The sequence below is a fragment of the Vipera ursinii genome, assembly GCF_947247035.1.
Source record: "Vipera ursinii genome assembly, chromosome: Z".
Taxonomy (NCBI): Eukaryota; Metazoa; Chordata; class Lepidosauria; order Squamata; family Viperidae; genus Vipera; species Vipera ursinii.
Window position 1 is genome coordinate 69,745,449 of NC_139517.1, and position 17,966 is coordinate 69,763,414.

Sequence of the window (17,966 nt, forward strand, 5' to 3'; positions counted from 1 at the left end):
TTTGGTGTTTTAACAAAAATAACTTACTTTTATCTATATTCCCTTTTCTCAAGCAAAAGTATTTAGCAGCAATAGTATTTTTATTGGCCAGCATGATCATTCCCATATCAAGTCTGTAACTAGGTTTTACATACTGAAAGCAGTATTTTCTTATATTCTTGAAGAGTGGATTCAAACATGCAGATTATAAACTTCACATACTGAATGTTCTAATTTTACATGCTATGTTACCATGTTCAAATTATGGCTAGTAAGGCATTTGTCATTCTGCCCTGCCAAATGTCATTTTCACAGGAATATGGAAAAATTGTATATATGGATAATATTGAAAAGTCATCTTCCATCCATAAAGAATGTTTTTTAAAAATCTGGTGCAATTTACCTGTTGTTCTACCTTAGAAAATGTTGGTAATTTGATAGTCAACTCATTTCTCCAGAAGGACCACCCTATCAATTCATTTTAATAGTGTGTTTTTTCTCTTTTTATAAAACATTTTGAATTTGTAATGGTGGTTTTGTAAAGTTTGTCTGGATTTTTAAGATTGTGACAAACCTGTTCTTAAGCAGTTGTAATGAAGTAGTAAAAGAAGTAATAAAATAAAGTATGTCTCTCCCCAGATAGTCTCATTATGGTTATATACATAATCTGAAATAAGTTATTGCTAGATAAATGTATTTGAACTAACAAGTGCAATTCTTTTATCAAATTATCACAATTTAAAAAGTACCCTTATATTATCAGATGAGTGATTATGAAACATTATTTCTATATGCTTGGCTTTAAGCATGCTTTAAGAAGTTATACCAAGTCAACCAACTATTTGGCTGCAATACAAAGCAACTTTCCCAATCTGATTTCCTCAGTTATTTTAGATTCGATATTACAGATTTTTTTTAAAAAAAAGATTCAGAATAGTGGTTTCACTTGTATAGAACCTGGAGATACATCCAAAAAGGCAAAGGTTGAACCAACAGAATTCAGAGTACAAATCCAATTATGCCATCCTGAACCCAAGTTCAATGAAAGGAATAGCAAGAAACTGGATTGAAATATTCTCCAACATTATCCTTGCTAGATAATGCATTTGATAAAAGTAGAGTAAACATGAAACACAAAAGATTGTTTATCACTTCCCCACAATTTCCCTTGTTAGACATGGAATTCCTCCCCCCCCCCAGGCTAAAGCTTCACAATGTAATGAATGGAGCAACAGATTATTTTTCTTTATAGAGGATAATAATTTAAGAATGGAAATTGCAGTAGGGTCATTTCAATCTAACTGATTTCAGCATCCTTTGTTATGTTAACATAATTTTTTCCGTGCTTACTGTTTGTTCTGAGAACTATATTCCTTTTTTTAATAATATTTTATTAGTTTTCCAATATTTACAATAATATCTTTAAAAAGCAACTTGGTATCCAAGTTACAATAGCTCCATTTCAGACAAATACATATTACAAATCTCCACGTTATTTATAACCAATACTTCCTCTTTTTTTTCTTCAATACATACTATCTCTTATCTAAATTAACATATTTCTTATTGCTATCCATCAATCATTTAATAGTTTATTTTATTTTATTTTTTGAATATATATCCATCAATCTTTCAGTATATTTCATATTTTAACATTCCATCTTTAAAACATCAAACACCTTATCTATTTTTTCTAGCTTTAATTTTACATTGATATTAAAAACGTTTAAGATTTCTCAATTTCATATTACTAAAAACCCTCTTTTTCCTTTATACAATTCTCTTCAATACCTAGTAATGTAGTCCAATTCTCATTTATCTCATTTCCATATCTATATCAATTATACAATATTTAAAATAGTAGTCATTAAGAATCACAAGGAGGAAAAAAAAGAAAAAAAGGACAATAAAATATTCTTGTTTCTCATTTAGTTTCCACATATTAAAAATTAACCAAAATTTGTTCCATTTTAACATTCAATACATCCTTCATGTCTCTGCATGCAAATATATTAGTTACATTCTATCATTCTTAACATATATACATCTTAACCCATATCATTTAGAAAAACTCAATATTTCAATGTTAATATTCATACATTCGTATTTTGTTTTTTATTTTTATTATTATTTTTAATTAATATTTTTATCTACTCATCAAAACATTCTCGTAATCCCAGTACCAACCTGTCTATTTTAATATTATCCATTTGGCCTCCTAAAAATGTTCATATTTCTTCAACCTTATTCTTGCTTTCTTCCTTTGCCATGTCATTTTACGCTTTTTTTGCCTCAGGATCATCAAAGCATTCTTGTATTACTATATCACATTGAAGTGGACCCCCAGTCTCCACCTTTGAAGAATTAAACAATCTGCCAACAGCACCAAATCTTATTATTTTCACCTCTTGATACAATTATCCTGGTCCAAATAAACTTCCTTCCAAATTTTCTCCATCACCTGTATAAAAACCTGTATTTGTTGACTATTTAATTCTTCTACCGGTGTATTTAATTGTTCAATTTCTTCTGTTAAGTTCTGTCCCAGTAAAATATTACTTGTAGTCACAGTTTGAATTTGAGTTTGTTTCATCGAGATACTTTCTAATTCTTTCCCAAAAGCTCTTATTTCATCGCCACCTGTAGAAAGGAGCTGATAAGTTTGGTAAGATATTTCCCACAGAGCATGAATTTGTTTTTGAAACTCTTCCATTGTAAGCTTTCACATCTGATGTTCAAGGTTACTCTTTATCTTGTTTTCTTAAATATTTTCTTGGTTGTTTTTTTTTAGAGAAAATCAGAATTGCAACTTCAAATTTAGCCACTGGGTGTCCCCCAAGTACTTTAAGAGTTCTTTTGTTATTTCTTTCTTAAACATTCTTTTGTTTCCAAAAAACACCCGAGTTTGTTTGCCGCCTTCCAAAGGGTTAAATTTCCCCTCCCTCTCCACAGGGGAGAAAGTACTTAGCAGCTTAATTAGGTGAAAAGAAGATGATTAAGGTACAAGAGAGGAATCTTACCCTCATCTCTTCCACGCTGCTTTAATGTTGCCTGATGGTAGTTTTGACTTTGACTGTCTACAGCCTAGGAGCTGGCCATAGTCCTATGGTCAGTCTTTTGTCTGCCGGTACAAAGGGAATGCAGGCACTAACGAGGGGGCTGCTGTCCCCCCGCGTTTCTGCAAAAGCCCCTTCTGTCTGGACACCCCTCAAGGGTGACTCTTTGGTCCTTTTTGGACCCCCCAGCGATGCGAATCTGGACGTGGAAGACGGGAGCCGTCCTCCAGGCGTCCATTTACGGCTGTCGGCAAACTGGAAGTCCCTGAGAACTATATTCCTACTGTATCTGAAAGTTGGGGGAAACCATTGTATTATATATAATTGATTCCTCTTTATGTACCACCTTTTGATACCTTATAATAACTTTTGCATATACTTTCAAACTATGATAGTTAATAAACATATACTATTTAAATGAATGAAATATAAATCAGGCATGCCCTTATGGACAGAACTGGCTAAGGGCTATTTCATTTGATAAGTTCTAGGAATAAATAGGTTCTAATGGTCATGCTAGTTGGGACTTAGGGAGTTTTAATTATTAATTAAATTATTTAATTATATTTTTAATTAAGCAATCTAGAACAGGGCTTTTCAACATTTTTACAGATTGTACCACTTTTAGGATATTGCAATATTCAGGTACCACCAGTTGCCTAGCAAGGTGTCAAAAACTCGATGACCAAAAAAAAAGGAAAAAGTGATAAAATACAGGTAGTCCTCAACTTACAACAGTTCACTTAGTGACTGATCAAAGTTACAATGGCACTGAAAAAAGTGACTTATGACCATTGTTCACATTTATGACTTGCAGCATCCCCAGGGTCATGTGTTTTACATTCAGATGCTTGGCAGCTGAATCATATTTATGATGTTTCAGGGTCATGTGATCCCCTTTTGCAACCTTTTGACAAGCAAAGTCAATGGAGAAACCAGATTCACTTAACAACCATGTTACTAATTTAACAACTGCAGTAATTAACAAATGTGGCAAGAAAAGTTTGTAAAATGGGACAAAACTCATTTAACAAATTTCTCACCTAGCAACATAAATTTTGGGCTCACGTGTGGTCGTAGGTCGAGGACTATCTGTACACCCACATACCACACTTTTACTGGGAAACCTGTGCCTGTTTCTCTAACATTAATCTTTGTGCTGTTCTATCCCTTTCTCTCCCTCTGCTTGTCTCAAAGAACTCTCCTCCATCTCTCTTTCTCCACCCCCTTCTTTCCCTGTTCTCTTTTTTTCTCTCCCATTCCCACCAAAACCACCTCCTTTTATATCTTCTCCTTTCTCCACCCTCCTCCTCCTTTTCTCTTCCAGGTGCAACAATCAGCATGTATCTGTGTGCACCGATTCTGGGGCCTCTGTCTCACCTCTGCAGCTTGCAGAAGTGCCAATCAGCAGGTAGTTGTGCGCACCGATCCTGGGGCTTCTGCCGAGCCCTGACAGGCTTGCGGCACCAGCTGACTCTCCCTCAGGCTTGTGCGGTTCGCTGCTTCAGCTCATTCCTCTGCCCCGCTACACTTGTCTAGGAGGTCACGTACCACCTTCCAGGTGCCAAAGTACCACCAGTGGTACACATACCACCAGTTGAAAAGCCCTGATCTAGAAGGCAACAGATAAAGCTAACATAATCTTAATTGTAGAGTGATCCGCTTTTCAATGAATTTTGGTGGGTTGTTTTTTTTACTTCAAATGATGTAGCTCATGACATCTCTAGGTCAAGACTATTGGCTGCAGTAAAGTACAAGTTAGGTATTATATGCCAATAGCACTAAAGATTTTTTTCTATTCTGAAGTATCTCAAGTAGATAACAGAATATTAAAAACTGGTTGGCCATGTCTCCTCTTCCATGAGCTATTAGGTTCAATTATAGTATTTTATTAGAAGTAGAAGAAAGAAGATTGTGAACAAACACTATTAAAAAGTGAATTTTATTTGCAGTTATCCAAGTATATCCAGCCACAGAAGCCTCCATGTCTCCATAAGTCACAATCCACACAGTGGCAATGGGATATCCTAAAACACCCACAAAGGGGTCAGAAGTGGGAATAGGAAAGAGAAATGTTAAAAGCAGAAGCTTATTCATTTTTAAATGAAAACAAAATACACAGCAGTTCTTGTTCAATGTCAGGCCTTGAGCGAAGCTATCTTCTAACCATCTTTTGGGGAAAGAAAAAAGTAGCTTTCATCTTTTTCATCACCGCTCATGTTTAGAATTCTCATCAGTGCATTCCACTATCACTCCACCTCCATTTCGAGTTAGATCCTTTCTATTCCAGTCCCTGTCAAGGTAAAATTCAGCTAAAACTGGACAGTGACTTGATGCTACTCCACCCCATGACCAGTTATCAGGGATCCAGGGGTTTGTAAGACCTTCTCTTACAACTGCCCAATGACCTGTGGAAACAAAAAGATGCAGGAGAAAAAGATGAATGTCAGTATTTGGGAAGACAAAAGAAATACTTATAATGACACGAAAGCTTCTTACTTTTAAATATTAATATGTGGGTTTTTTTATTAAAGACAGTACATCAAACATTATAGCATCAAGGAACTAAGTGAGTACAAACCTATTTAGTGCTCAGAAACATGAAGGTTAAGTTCCAAGGCTGACAATACTATAGCCCTTGATTTTCCCATAAATGTTACATACAAGCCTTGGTCAATAAAACATTGGCCATTCTAATGTAAAACATCCACATGTAGCAACCTTTAACAAATCGGTAGGTTTTAAATATGTTAGAAACAACTCCCAACCTCCCCAAGAAGCAAAATATCTGGCTATATTATGAATATAAATAGAGTGTGCCAAGATAAAACCCTTCATAAAGCTGGCATAACACTGAAAGGCACACTTCAAAATAACACTTGCTATATTTGAAGTAGTCGCTGAACTAACAATGATATCTACAATAATTGAAACTCAATGTTCTCAATATTCATCTCCCCCCAAAATAGAATCTTACCAGTGAAAATCTTTTTCAAGCCACGACTGATCCAGATATTGTCCAGAGACTTGGAACCTTGAGGATTCTTTGTGCTGATGTTTGTGAATGTACTTGCAGGAACAAGATGGTGGAACTTTTCCTTTCGTAACAAATCATGGTCACTACTATCAGGGGGCTGACTAAAGTCACCCAAAATAATCACATCTTTTTCACCTAAGATTGGGAACAGTACAGTCATAAAAGGTGGAAGAATGTCAGAACTGATATCCAGATGCTATATCACTAAGGAGATCGCTTCTGTGAGAACGTCTTTGCTATAATACCACAGTCTCTTCCATCGACCTTATTCTCAAATCTAATCTATCCAAAACCCTTTGTCATTTCAAATTGTTAGTACTACAACCTATCCCCATTTTATTTGCTAATAAAATGGAATATGGTACTAGTATAAAGGAAAAAGGTAAAGGTTCCCCCGCACATGTGTGCTAGTCGTTTCCGACTCTAGGGGCTGGTGCTCATCTCCGTTTCAAAGCCGAAGAGCCAGCGCTTGTCCGAGGACGTCTCCATGGTCATGTGGCCAGCATGACTGGACGCCAAAGGCGCATGGAATGCTGTTACCTTCCTACCGTAGTGGTCCCTATTTTTCTACTTCTATTTTTTTACGTGCTTTCGAACTGCTAGGTTGGCAGAAGCTGGGACGAGTAACAGGCGCTCACTCTGTTATGCGGCACTAGCATACAATAGTGCTAAACAAATAATTAGGCAAACATAGTGATGTGACTGACAGTGCATCACACAGGTCTTTTTGTTCACCTAAAATGAAATTATTGGGGATAACTCTCTTACCCAAATGAATAGGTTTATTTATTCTGTTCTTTCCATTATTCTTAATTTAATATTATCTACTTAATTATTTGTTTCTTTTTCATTTGGATTGGAGGAAAGAAAATCATGAGTTTAGCAAGATTAAAGAGACAACATTTAGAAAAATATAGGTATGTGTATCGTTTTTTTAAAAAGTACATTAAATTGAATGTAAAAGGAGTACCATATAGTATTTGGCTGTGAAAATCAGAGGACCACTAAATGATAGCTAAGAGATATTGACAACTCTTTTTTTTCCAATTAAGTTATATTGATAACATGTATGTTATTATTAATATAAATTATTAATATAACATTAATATACAATAATAAATGTGCTATAATACAAGTTGAGTTGCTAATATGCTAATCTGTCTGTTCAAAGGGTATGAGAAAATGTTGTGCAGGAATAAAACTGCAGACAGTTTTATCCTAAATCCTCCTGTTCTTATTTATACATTAAAATATAAATATTTATATATTAAATATAAATTTTGCAGCTTGAAAATCCTCCCCAAAAGAGCTTTATGTCTAGGTAAGTAGATAAAAGTTTGCAAATACTAGTAATTGATTTCTCCCATTTCCTTTTAAGATACCCAATAATTGTTCTTATTGTTCTTTCCTAATTTTTGTATACAGCTCCATTCCTCCCATGGATTTATTCTGCCACAACTCTTCAATTGTTTGAATTTAAAAATAGTCTCTATCCTACAGATTTATTTTAATCAAGTACTTTTACTTGGTCTCAGAACTGACAGTAGTGGTCACCTGTTTTATAAGAAATAATCTGGTCTTGTCAGACTAGGTCCTTTTTATATTTAAATAAGTATAATCTATTGATAGACTGATTCATTGATTTATATGGTGACTAGTTTACTGAGTAAAAAAAGATTTGAAGTTAATGAGTATCCATGATTAATGTGAAAATTATAATTTTGGGGGGTTATGAAAAGCATAAAAGTAGTCACTAAGCTAGCAATATTTTACAAGTTATTAACTATTTTAATGTACATTTATTATTATTTTTATTTTAACTTAGAATTTATTAACAAGTAAACCTTTAACTTAAATTTTAACTTATTACAGTATTTGTTATAAATTAAGAATTTATTAATTATTTTTAATAGTATCTATTGAGGCAGCAAGTACACATTCTACTGCAATTACATGCTACAGACTACAAAGTAACTAGATGAGGGAGCTCACATTTAACAGTAAATTTGTAGTGGATGAAATGCTAACTGCATGAAAAAGACTTGATATCTAACATCTGATAACCTCAATCATTATAAATCTCCACCACCAAACACATTGCTTCTGTGTAGAAACTCATCCTAATTATACTTGTGTATGTGTGACCATGACATGGAAATTGTGATTTCTTTCACAGAAATAATTTGATAATAAAGAACTAATGGGCTTTTAGGCCCATCTCTTTTCCAGCTTCAAAACTGATCCAATAGCTGTTCTGTGCATGACCACCTGGAATGAGACAAGTAGAAATTAACATCGGGATAACTGGCTAGCAAAACTTGTGGCAGTAGCTGAGAAAGCCAAACCGTTTAAAACTCTGCAACACCATAAAGATGAGGACATAAATATGTAGCCACGCAGAGGTTTAAAGAAGTAATAGAAAAACATTAAATGCATATTGTACCTCTACAATCCAGATGTATTCATTATTATTTGGAGGGAAGGTTCTTTGCAACAGCTACAGCTAAGAAAGATGTGCACAAATTTGAGCAAGCAATACAAAACCTTTTTCAGAGTCATGCTTTGTCCTACTTATCATACAACTGTATCCATAACTTTAAAACTAAGGTAGCATCAGAGTCTTAGTGCTCTTCAAGTTTTCCTACAACTGGGGGAATAGAATCCTGGCTAAAGATCAATTTTCTTAGGCCTTGAGTTCAGCTACAGGATGAATACTGCATTCCACAATATTATATCAAACCCTGCAGATAACAGGCATAAATGGCTCCCTTTATATTAAGCGAGACATCCAATTTGGTTATAACGGATTTATGACCTAACTTTAGCTACAGCTGTCAATCAAATCATCTATAATCCTGAAGCGAGACCTCACACACCTGCAACTTCCAATCTCACTGCTGACTTCTTCATTGACTCTGCTTGGCAGAATTCAGTTGTGAAACATACAAATGGCTATTCTGCTGCCACATCAATGCTACAATAATCCTCCTGGATCTTGATCATGTGACCAGATGACACAGCAATAGTGGTTTAACTGCAAGGATCAGTTACAAAGTTATTTTTTTCAACACTGTAGCAAATTTGAATGGTGGCTAAACGTGGCAGTCATTAAGCAAGGACTACCTGTATACATATTTGAAAATTTGTGGCTATCTCAGATCTGAATTCTTTAGTCAGTGGGCAGTTTACTTATATTTGCCTTGTGTATTTATGTATATGTATATGTGTATATGTGTGTGTGCGCACCCACCACACACATAAACACAAAACCTTTTTATTTAAATTTAGACTTTTGTTGTGAATATATGCTATTAATTTTCCTATTACTGCAGATTTCCCCATGTTTAAGTTCTTAGTCAGATAACTTTAGTAATTTATTTCTTTTCATAATTTGTATACAAATAGAGCCAATCTGGTTTAGTGGTGAAGGCCCATGCTAGAAACCAGAAGACTGTAAGTTCCAGTCCTGTCATAGACATGAAAGCCAGCTGAGTCACTCATTCTCAGCCCAATTCACCTCACAAGAATCTTGTTGTAGGGAAAATAAGAAGGACTATTAGGTACAGTATGTTCACTACATAAGCAAGCAAACATTTACCGTATTTTCCGGCGTATAAGACGACCCCCCAACTTTTGAGATGATTTTCAAGATTTTTCGTCTTATACGCCGGAAAATCAGCGAGCCCGGGAAGGCACGCCCTCCCCTCTCACCGTGGAGGAAGCAGGGCAGGCTGGCGTCTGGCGGGAGCCGGCAGGGCAGTCCTGCGCACGCACGCGCTCCCCAGCTGTAACAGGACTGCCCTGCCGGCTCCCGCCAGACACCAGCCTGCCCTGCTTCCTCCACGGTGAGAGGGGAGGGCGTGCCTTCCCGGGCTCGCTGATTTTCTGGCGTATAAGACGACTGGGCGTATAAGACAACCCCCCAACTTTTGAGATGATTTACATGGGTTAAAAAGTCGTCTTATACGCCAGAAAATACGGTATCTTATTGCCATAAAAATGTATAAAATATATTGTGATATTTTTTTTTTATTTATTTTTACAATTTTGTCTGGTAAAAAGAAGTGATTTTATTTCCAATTTGATTTCTGTTTCTGAGTAATTATGAATATTTCTTTCTACTACTTTTGAGTTTTTTACATTTACCACATGTGGTAAAATTTTCTTTCTATCTCATGGCATTTCCAGTATTTAATATTCTATGGAGTATTAAATTAAACTAATTGTCTTTCTTGGCAATTACTGACAAGTTTTATACCATCTGTAAATTATCTAAGAAACTTAAAAGTTTTCTTTTAAATAACAACTGGAGTATATTTTATAGATTTATTCCATAACTCCTCCCATTGTAGTATTGTGACGTTTTTAAAGTTTTGCATCCATTTTAGGATACAAACTTTTATCTGTTCTGCCTCTAATATCCATTTCTTTCAACTGGCTTGCATGGTTGATTCTGAAGCTGTATCCAGCTAACTCCACATGTCTACATGCACACGCACCTCTCTTGTCTTATGGTTTCTCAAGATTTTTTCAGTTTCAGTTCCCATAATCCCATGCAAACATAGCACTCGAATTGGGTAAGGAATATATGCAACAAAATGACAGTAAGAAGGAATGTTATAAAACATATAGCAACAAACTTTAATAGATGAAGGATAAGGTTCAAAAACCAAAGGGGAATCGGCTCCACAATGGCTTTGGATTTTGGTACCATTTTTAACTAACATGAATGAATTACAAGCAAATGTTGTCTGGATGACTTACAGAATGTAATGACTGTGTATGAACCTTATGAAGGAGTCAAATCACTGAACTGTGCCAGAGAGGCACAGAATTAATTTATGAAGGATGGCAATACCTAACATGGCTGCAGAAGCAAACCAATGCTTACTAAAAAGTGATACACAACCTTGAAAATACCCTTGATGATGGCTTTTGAAAACAGCATCTAACCATGTGCTGTTTTTTGTCACTTATGGACAATCTGGCATAACATTTTTACATTCATGATCAATGTTGGTAATCCATTTTTAAGCACCTAAGCTTAAAGCACCTGGTTGCCTAATGCTACATATTACATGCCCTCTTCTGAACTAAAGAATGCTTTCAGGAACCAACCTTGATATCAATTGAACAAAGTCATGCTATATTTTTTGCCTTTGTTTAGTTGTAAACAAAATGTTAGGTTTTCTTATTTTGCATTATTATTGTCTGCATTATGATTCTAACCATGCACTACCAGACTCTGTTCTGGTAAGCACATTTAGTAGAAGGAAATTTCTTCTAAAAGCCACAACCTGACATACTGGTTTTGGAACAATCACTAATTTGTTATATGGACATCTAAAAGTGATCCTTAAACAAGCTCTCTGTGGGTAAATTTAATCCCTTATTCTTCCAATATCTAAGCAGTGCAATGACTGACAATATACATTAATTTTTGACTAAACATCAAATATGCCAGTTTAACCACTCAGAGCCTTGGTGGAGCAGTGGGCTAGTGCCTCCTTAAGTAACACCAGCTGCCTGCAATTAGTGCAGGTTCGCATCCCACCAGGCTCAAAGTTGACTCAGCCTTCCATCCTTCCGAGGTAGGTAAAATGAGGACCCAGATTGTTGGGGGCAATTAAGCTGACTTTGTAATAATGCTGCTTGGGGGGGGGGGGCGAAAGCCCTAATAAGCAGGCATATACATAGAATGAAGGCTATGGCTAAGCACATTTGATTTGTGCTTAGATTGTAAGCCGCCCTGAGTCTTCAGAGAAGGGCGGGATATAAATGGGATTAAAATAAATAAATAAATAAATAAAATTATTTTTGACATTATTTGGCATTAGCTAAAGAAAAGTTGACTTTTAAAAAGGAGGATTTTTATCCATACTTTCTAATTGAAATCCAACGCATCTGTAAGGTGCCAGGCAAGGGAAGGCTAATAAACACCAAATGAGTGATGGATCCTCTTCTGCATTATTTAACATTTTTATCAGCTGGTCTTACCTTTCAGTGTTTCCTGTACAGTATGTGCAAAGACTGCTAATTTATGATTATTTTGATTCTTCACAGAATTTTCTCCAGTAGGCAGCAATGGCACTAAATGCAAGTTAACCAGTATTAAATCATTCATTCCAATCTAGGAACAAACATAGGCAGCATTAAGAGATTTTCAAGGGTCTGTTCACAAATACATCACAAATGAAAGATCTCTCCTGCTTGTTCACCACTGTGCCCATCAATACAATCATTTCTGATTTGCAAGGAAACACACTCTTATTAACAATCACAGACCTCTGCTTTAGTTTTGTATCTTTTGGAAAATATATTACTGTCAATTTTTATTACAATCTATCTAAGGCAAGACTATAAACCCAGAAGACAATGCTACCACCTTTAATTGCTCAATGAAACTTTAAAAATCATGCCAGTGCCATGTAATTTCCAACCCTTTCTTGAATTCTCTCAGTTGGGAAAGTCAAGTCTTACCTTGAAATGTGCAATGTAAGGGTGAAGATAGATCTGTTTCCCATTGCCATTTGTGTGTGGGCCTTCAGAGAATGTAGCTTCTTTCATTTCTATCCCTGCGGTTGTGTCCCATAGGAAGCCAGAATATTCTTCATGCTGAAAGCCAAAAAAGAAAATAGCTAAGCAAAATAATTCATCATCAAAAATGGCCAAATTAAGGTCCTATTAATTCCAATCAGCCAGTCTAAGCATTAAATTTGAATCCAATCAAAGATGATGTTTTATCTAGACCCGTACCAATCGGGTTTCAGGCCCAGGTACAGCACGGAGATGGCATTGGTCGCGCTGGTGAATGATCTCTGGCGGGCTCGGGACAGGGGTTGCTCCTCTGTCCTAGTCCTTTTAGACCTCTCAGCGGCTTTTGATACCATCCACCATGGTATCCTGCTGCGATGTCTCAGGGGGTTAGGAGTGGGAGGCACAGTTCTCCAGTGGTTCTCCTACCTTCTGGGGCGTTCGCAGTCGGTGTTGGCAGGAGGGCAGAGATGGACCTTGAGACCTCTCATTTGTGGAGTTCCTCAGGGATCGGTTCTCTCGCCTCTCCTGTTCAACATCTACATGAAGCCGCTGGGTGAGATCATTCGTGGCTTTGGAGTTGGGTATCATCAATATGCTGATGATACCCAGCTTTTTATTTCGACCCCAAACCACCCCAGTGATGCCCTCGACATGATGTCCCGCTGCCTGGAGGCGCTCCGGGTCTGGATGGGGAGGAACAGGCTTCGACTCAACCCTGACAAGACTCAGTGGCTGTTCGTGCCGGCATCCCGGGAAATTCCGATTATTCCATCTCTGGCCATGGGGGGTGAGCTATTACCCCCCCATAGATGGGGCTCGCAACTTGGGGGTCCTTCTAGATTCACAGCTCTCTTTGGAAGAGCATATTGGAGCTGTGACTAGGGGGGCCTTTGCCCAGGTTCGCCTGGTGCGCCAGTTGCGGCCCTATCTAGACCAGGATGCCTTGCATACAGTCACTCATGCGCCCGTGACTTCTCGTCTACTGTAATGCTCTCTACATGGGGCTGCCCTTGAGGTCCACCCGGAGACTTCAACTGGTGCAGAATGCAGCCGCGCGAGTTGTCTTGGGGGTTTCCCGATATTCCCATGTTACACCTTTGCTCCGCGAGCTGCATTGGCTACCGGTTGCTCTCCGGGTGAGGTTCAATGTGTTAGTGATGACTTACAAAGCTCTTCATGGCATGGGTCCGGATTACCTACGGCAACACCTGCGGCCGGCGTCAACTTCCCTCCGTCCAGTGCGCTCCCACAGAGAGGGCCTCCTCAGGGTGCCTCCATTCAAAGAATGCCGATTGGTGGCCCCCAGGGGGAGAGCCTTCTCTGTGGGCGCACCAGACCTGTGGAACCGCTTACCGGTTGAGCTCCGGATGGCCCCCGACCTTCGCTCCTTCCGGCGCGATCTCAAAACCTTTTTTGAACAAGCTGGCCAGGTCTGACGGGATGGGGTTGGGTTTTTTTTTTATAATTAGTTTTAACTTTTAATATGTATCAATTACTACGGGCATAGTTGTTTAATCACTTTTTAATTTTTGTATCCTGTTTTTTATTATGTATTGCCCTGTTCACCGCCCTGAGTCCTTCAGGAGAAGGGCGGTATACAAATTAAATTATTAAATTAAATTAAATAGACTGCCTGGGTAGTTAGGGTCTTCTTTTGTTTGTATGCTACTTAAAATCTGTTGACTGGCATGGAATATATATACTATAAAGCAAATAATAATATAAATACAAACATGCACTTGCTGAGGGTTACTGAACAAAGAGCTGAAGATGTGAATTTTGTTGGGATTGAGCTTGTATTTCTTAATTATAAAAATGATTAATTTTTAATTACAAAATGGAATTTTTGTGATTCTTATTTTTATAAGTTTTTTCTGAATTCAGTATAGATTACAAGGCAAGATCTATAATGAAATACTTGCGCATAGACAAGTGTGTGTGTGTGTGTGTATAGATAGACAGATAGACAGACAGACAGACAGACAGATATAGATATAGATATAGATATAGATATAGATATATAGATATAGATATAAATATAGATCACTAAAATGGAATTTTAAAAATCTCTATAGCCTGACCATAGAACTTTCTGAAATCAATTATGGTGCATTGGAAAGAAAGTTATGAAAAGTCACTTCAAAGGATCAGGAGAAATGCTATCCTTTGTTCAAATAAATTTCAGAAGCTCAAATAAAAAAAATTCTTTTCCAATAGTTCAAAACTCTGTAATAATAATTTCCTTGGCTAGATAAAAGCAAAATAAAAACTCCACAATTTTTGACTTGCACCAGACTACCTTCTCGGGTTGCCCTGAGAGCTTCTGTGAAATGCTTCCCTTCCAACATCCTCGAGGGCCCTTCCATTTGCGGATGTTTGGCAGAGTTGGCTGATTTAACTCCATGCAAAACTGTAAAAAGTTGGATGGGAAGAGAGGAAGTTCATTAAACTGGAGCATTTCTAGGTCACTCTTAAATCCCATAGGGAAAAGTAAAGGAACAATCATTTTTTCTTTTAGTGAAATATTTTTAAAGAATTGCATTCTGTTAATGTTGTTACTCAAATGTTATTATTTGTATACCCAAAGAAAGCAAATTATGAAATAGTTAAATTTATAGCCGATTTAGGGCCAGATACTTTGATGACTAAGCAGGCTCATCATTTTCAAATTCATACACATAAATATCAGCATCCATGAGCCGGAAAGAGCAATAAATTAGTTAATTAAGGCTTTGGGTAATTTCCCTTCTATTCAGGAGAACCATAACAAATACAGAGATTTGAGAGATTGCTGCTGGAGTTTGCTGCTATCTATAACTATAAAGTTCCTGTAGTCCCGGTTGCCTTCATTAAGCAAGGACCTTGCAGTGTTAAGCAAGGATCTTGCATGACTTTGGCTTGCTTCAGTGTTGTAAGCCAAGGATCAATAATTTGTGTAACAGAGTCGGCCTCCTCAGGGTGCCGTCGGCCAGGCAATGCCGGCTGGCGTCCCTTGGGGGAGAGCCTTCTCTGTGGGCACGCCGACCCTCTGGAATGAACTGCCCCCGGAGCTGCAGACAGCCCCTGACCTTCGGTCTTTCTGCCATGACCTGAAGACCTGGTTGTTCCAACAAGCGGGCCTGGACTGACTACATTTTTTAATTAGGCTTTTTACTGGGTTAAGTTGTCTTGTAATTTTGCATTTATTGTTTAATTCTCTTATAAATTTTTTACTCTATGTTTTTTATTTTTTATTGTTGTGAGCCGCCCTGAGTCCTCAGGGAGAAGGGCGGCATATAAATTTAAATAAATAAATAAATAAATAAATAAATAAATAAATAAATAAATAAATAAATGGTCACTGAACTAATGGTTGTAACCCAAGAACTACCTGTAGATTTCAAGAAATCCATGTAGCCTGCTTTACAAGGCTAGTAAAGGCCATGCTTCTTTACACCTTTACATCTTCTTGTGCCATAGGTAGTGTTTTTTGCCTACAATATTATTAAGAGCTTAAACAGAAGAAACATTAACTAAAACCTCCAGCAAATTGTTAAGCATTCCCCCAAACAACAGTCACACGTTTGTAATGTATGTTGTAGGAACAGTTTGATAGGCACTTGTTGTCACAGTGTTTAAATTTAAGCACTAAATTAAAAATGGGCAGCTGAAAGGTTGTGTAAGGATAGTTTGATCAGGTCAGCTTGGTTTAATTAATTCAATTTGATTCAACTAAGCTAGCAAATTGCACAAACTGAAGACAATGTGTACTAATACAGTATGCTTTGGCTGGATAGTTTAACAATTAATCTTAACTAGAGAAAATAAGCAAGCCAAATGAATTACACAAGAATGAACCTGATGTAAGCAGCTCCAGTGTTTGCAAAACCTGAAGTGTCATTATGCCCTATGGGTTTTAGGATTTCTTATGAAACAAGGAAAGAAACAGAACAAATACTTTCTTCTCTTTAACACAAATTAGGAATGATTCTGGAGTTATTCCAAAATATCCAAATTGGGATTTCATTTGAATGTTAAACAACAGAATTGTTAATTTATGATTCAGAAAGGCAATGTAAATTTAGCATCAATTGTCTCTTCCTTGTAAAATGGAAGGGTTGATTAATATGAGTTACAATATTCCTGATATGAGGATTAAATAATGACTTCAGTATTCAAGAGAATGGCAAAGACCACCAAACTAAATTTGCAGTTCTATACATATTTATCTTTAGATAATCAAACTCACTTCGGGCTTTAGAGGTTAGAATTAAGATCTTAAATTATAATCAACAATTAATTATTATAAAAATACTACACACTATGTTCCTTCAAGAGGATGGTCATGACAGGTTTAGTAGATTAATATTTAATGCTATATTTTGCAGTAACAGATGCTCCTGAACACTGGGTATTATTTGGAGCAACTGCAGAAATCTCTACATAACTGCAACATTTACACTTGTTGCCAGAAGTACTTAGTTTGGGAACAGTCTAGCAAGCACATCAGATAGAGCTGTGCAATCTGCCATTGCCACTATTTCAAAAGTACAGTGCATTCCAGTTTAGTCTGTTTTGGTTAGGATTTGTGAACCCTAACCAAAACTGCTTAAACTCCAACCAACATCTGACCAAGCAATCAAAAGCATGAAATTTAAGAAAAAATTCAGAACGGAACAATACTGTAAAAAAATCTGTCTTCATGACTGATGATGAGAACAACTCTGTGGTTGATGACAGTAGTTATTTAAAGTAAAAGGGGTATCTATTTTTTGGTGTCTGGAAGCCATGTTCTTGGGAGGCTGACAGTATAGTAGTTGTGTAAGCATGCAAGGCCAAAAGACTTCTTTTCCTGAGATTTCAGAGGAAGGTGTTTTATGTTTGTGTGTATGCATCTATTTTAAAAACAATAATGAGTGCATTATTTAAGTAGGTTTATACCACTACTGATGCATTTTCCCATCTTAAAAGAGCAGGAATAATGCTATGTAGTTGTCAGCAGCTGTGAATAGAAGAGATTTTGAGGAATGAATAGAAAAAAACAACAACCACTAAATCTCATAAGTGGTAAAGACGTATTACCTAAGTCCATATATTGCATAGGAAAACACACTCAGTCTCATTTGAATATCATACAGATTTAATTCTAATAAAGCAAATTATTACTCTTTTAAAACAAATACAGGTGGAGGTGGAATTAAATTTCCAAGGCTGTCACGAAACCTCCTTCCTTTATGGAAAAATGCTTAACTGAAAAATCCAGAGTCCTAACTACTATGACAATAAAGCCAGGGATTATGAATCAGTTCCCTCAGGGGTTATGTATCGGCTCCCTTTTTTTTCCTCTTTATTTGTGCATGCATAAGTTGTGCCCATAT

At 36.7% G+C, this 17,966-nt stretch overlaps 1 protein-coding gene across 1 annotated transcript in view; it reads right to left on the minus strand.

Annotated features, from left to right (window-relative positions):
- Positions 1-1,334: 1,334 nt before the first annotated feature.
- The window catches only part of EEPD1 (endonuclease/exonuclease/phosphatase family domain containing 1), a 68,959-nt gene continuing 52,327 nt past the window's right edge, over positions 1,335-17,966 (minus strand). Inside the window, exons 4-9 of the mRNA XM_083376815.1 lie at positions 14,909-15,019; positions 12,553-12,687; positions 12,070-12,202; positions 6,013-6,207; positions 3,000-5,443; positions 1,335-2,619 (exon numbers count right to left, since the gene is read on the minus strand). Of these exons, the coding sequence (XP_083232941.1) occupies positions 5,244-5,443; positions 6,013-6,207; positions 12,070-12,202; positions 12,553-12,687; positions 14,909-15,019 (774 nt within the window). The 3' untranslated portion in view covers positions 1,335-2,619; positions 3,000-5,243. The remainder of the gene's footprint in view (positions 2,620-2,999; positions 5,444-6,012; positions 6,208-12,069; positions 12,203-12,552; positions 12,688-14,908; positions 15,020-17,966) is intronic.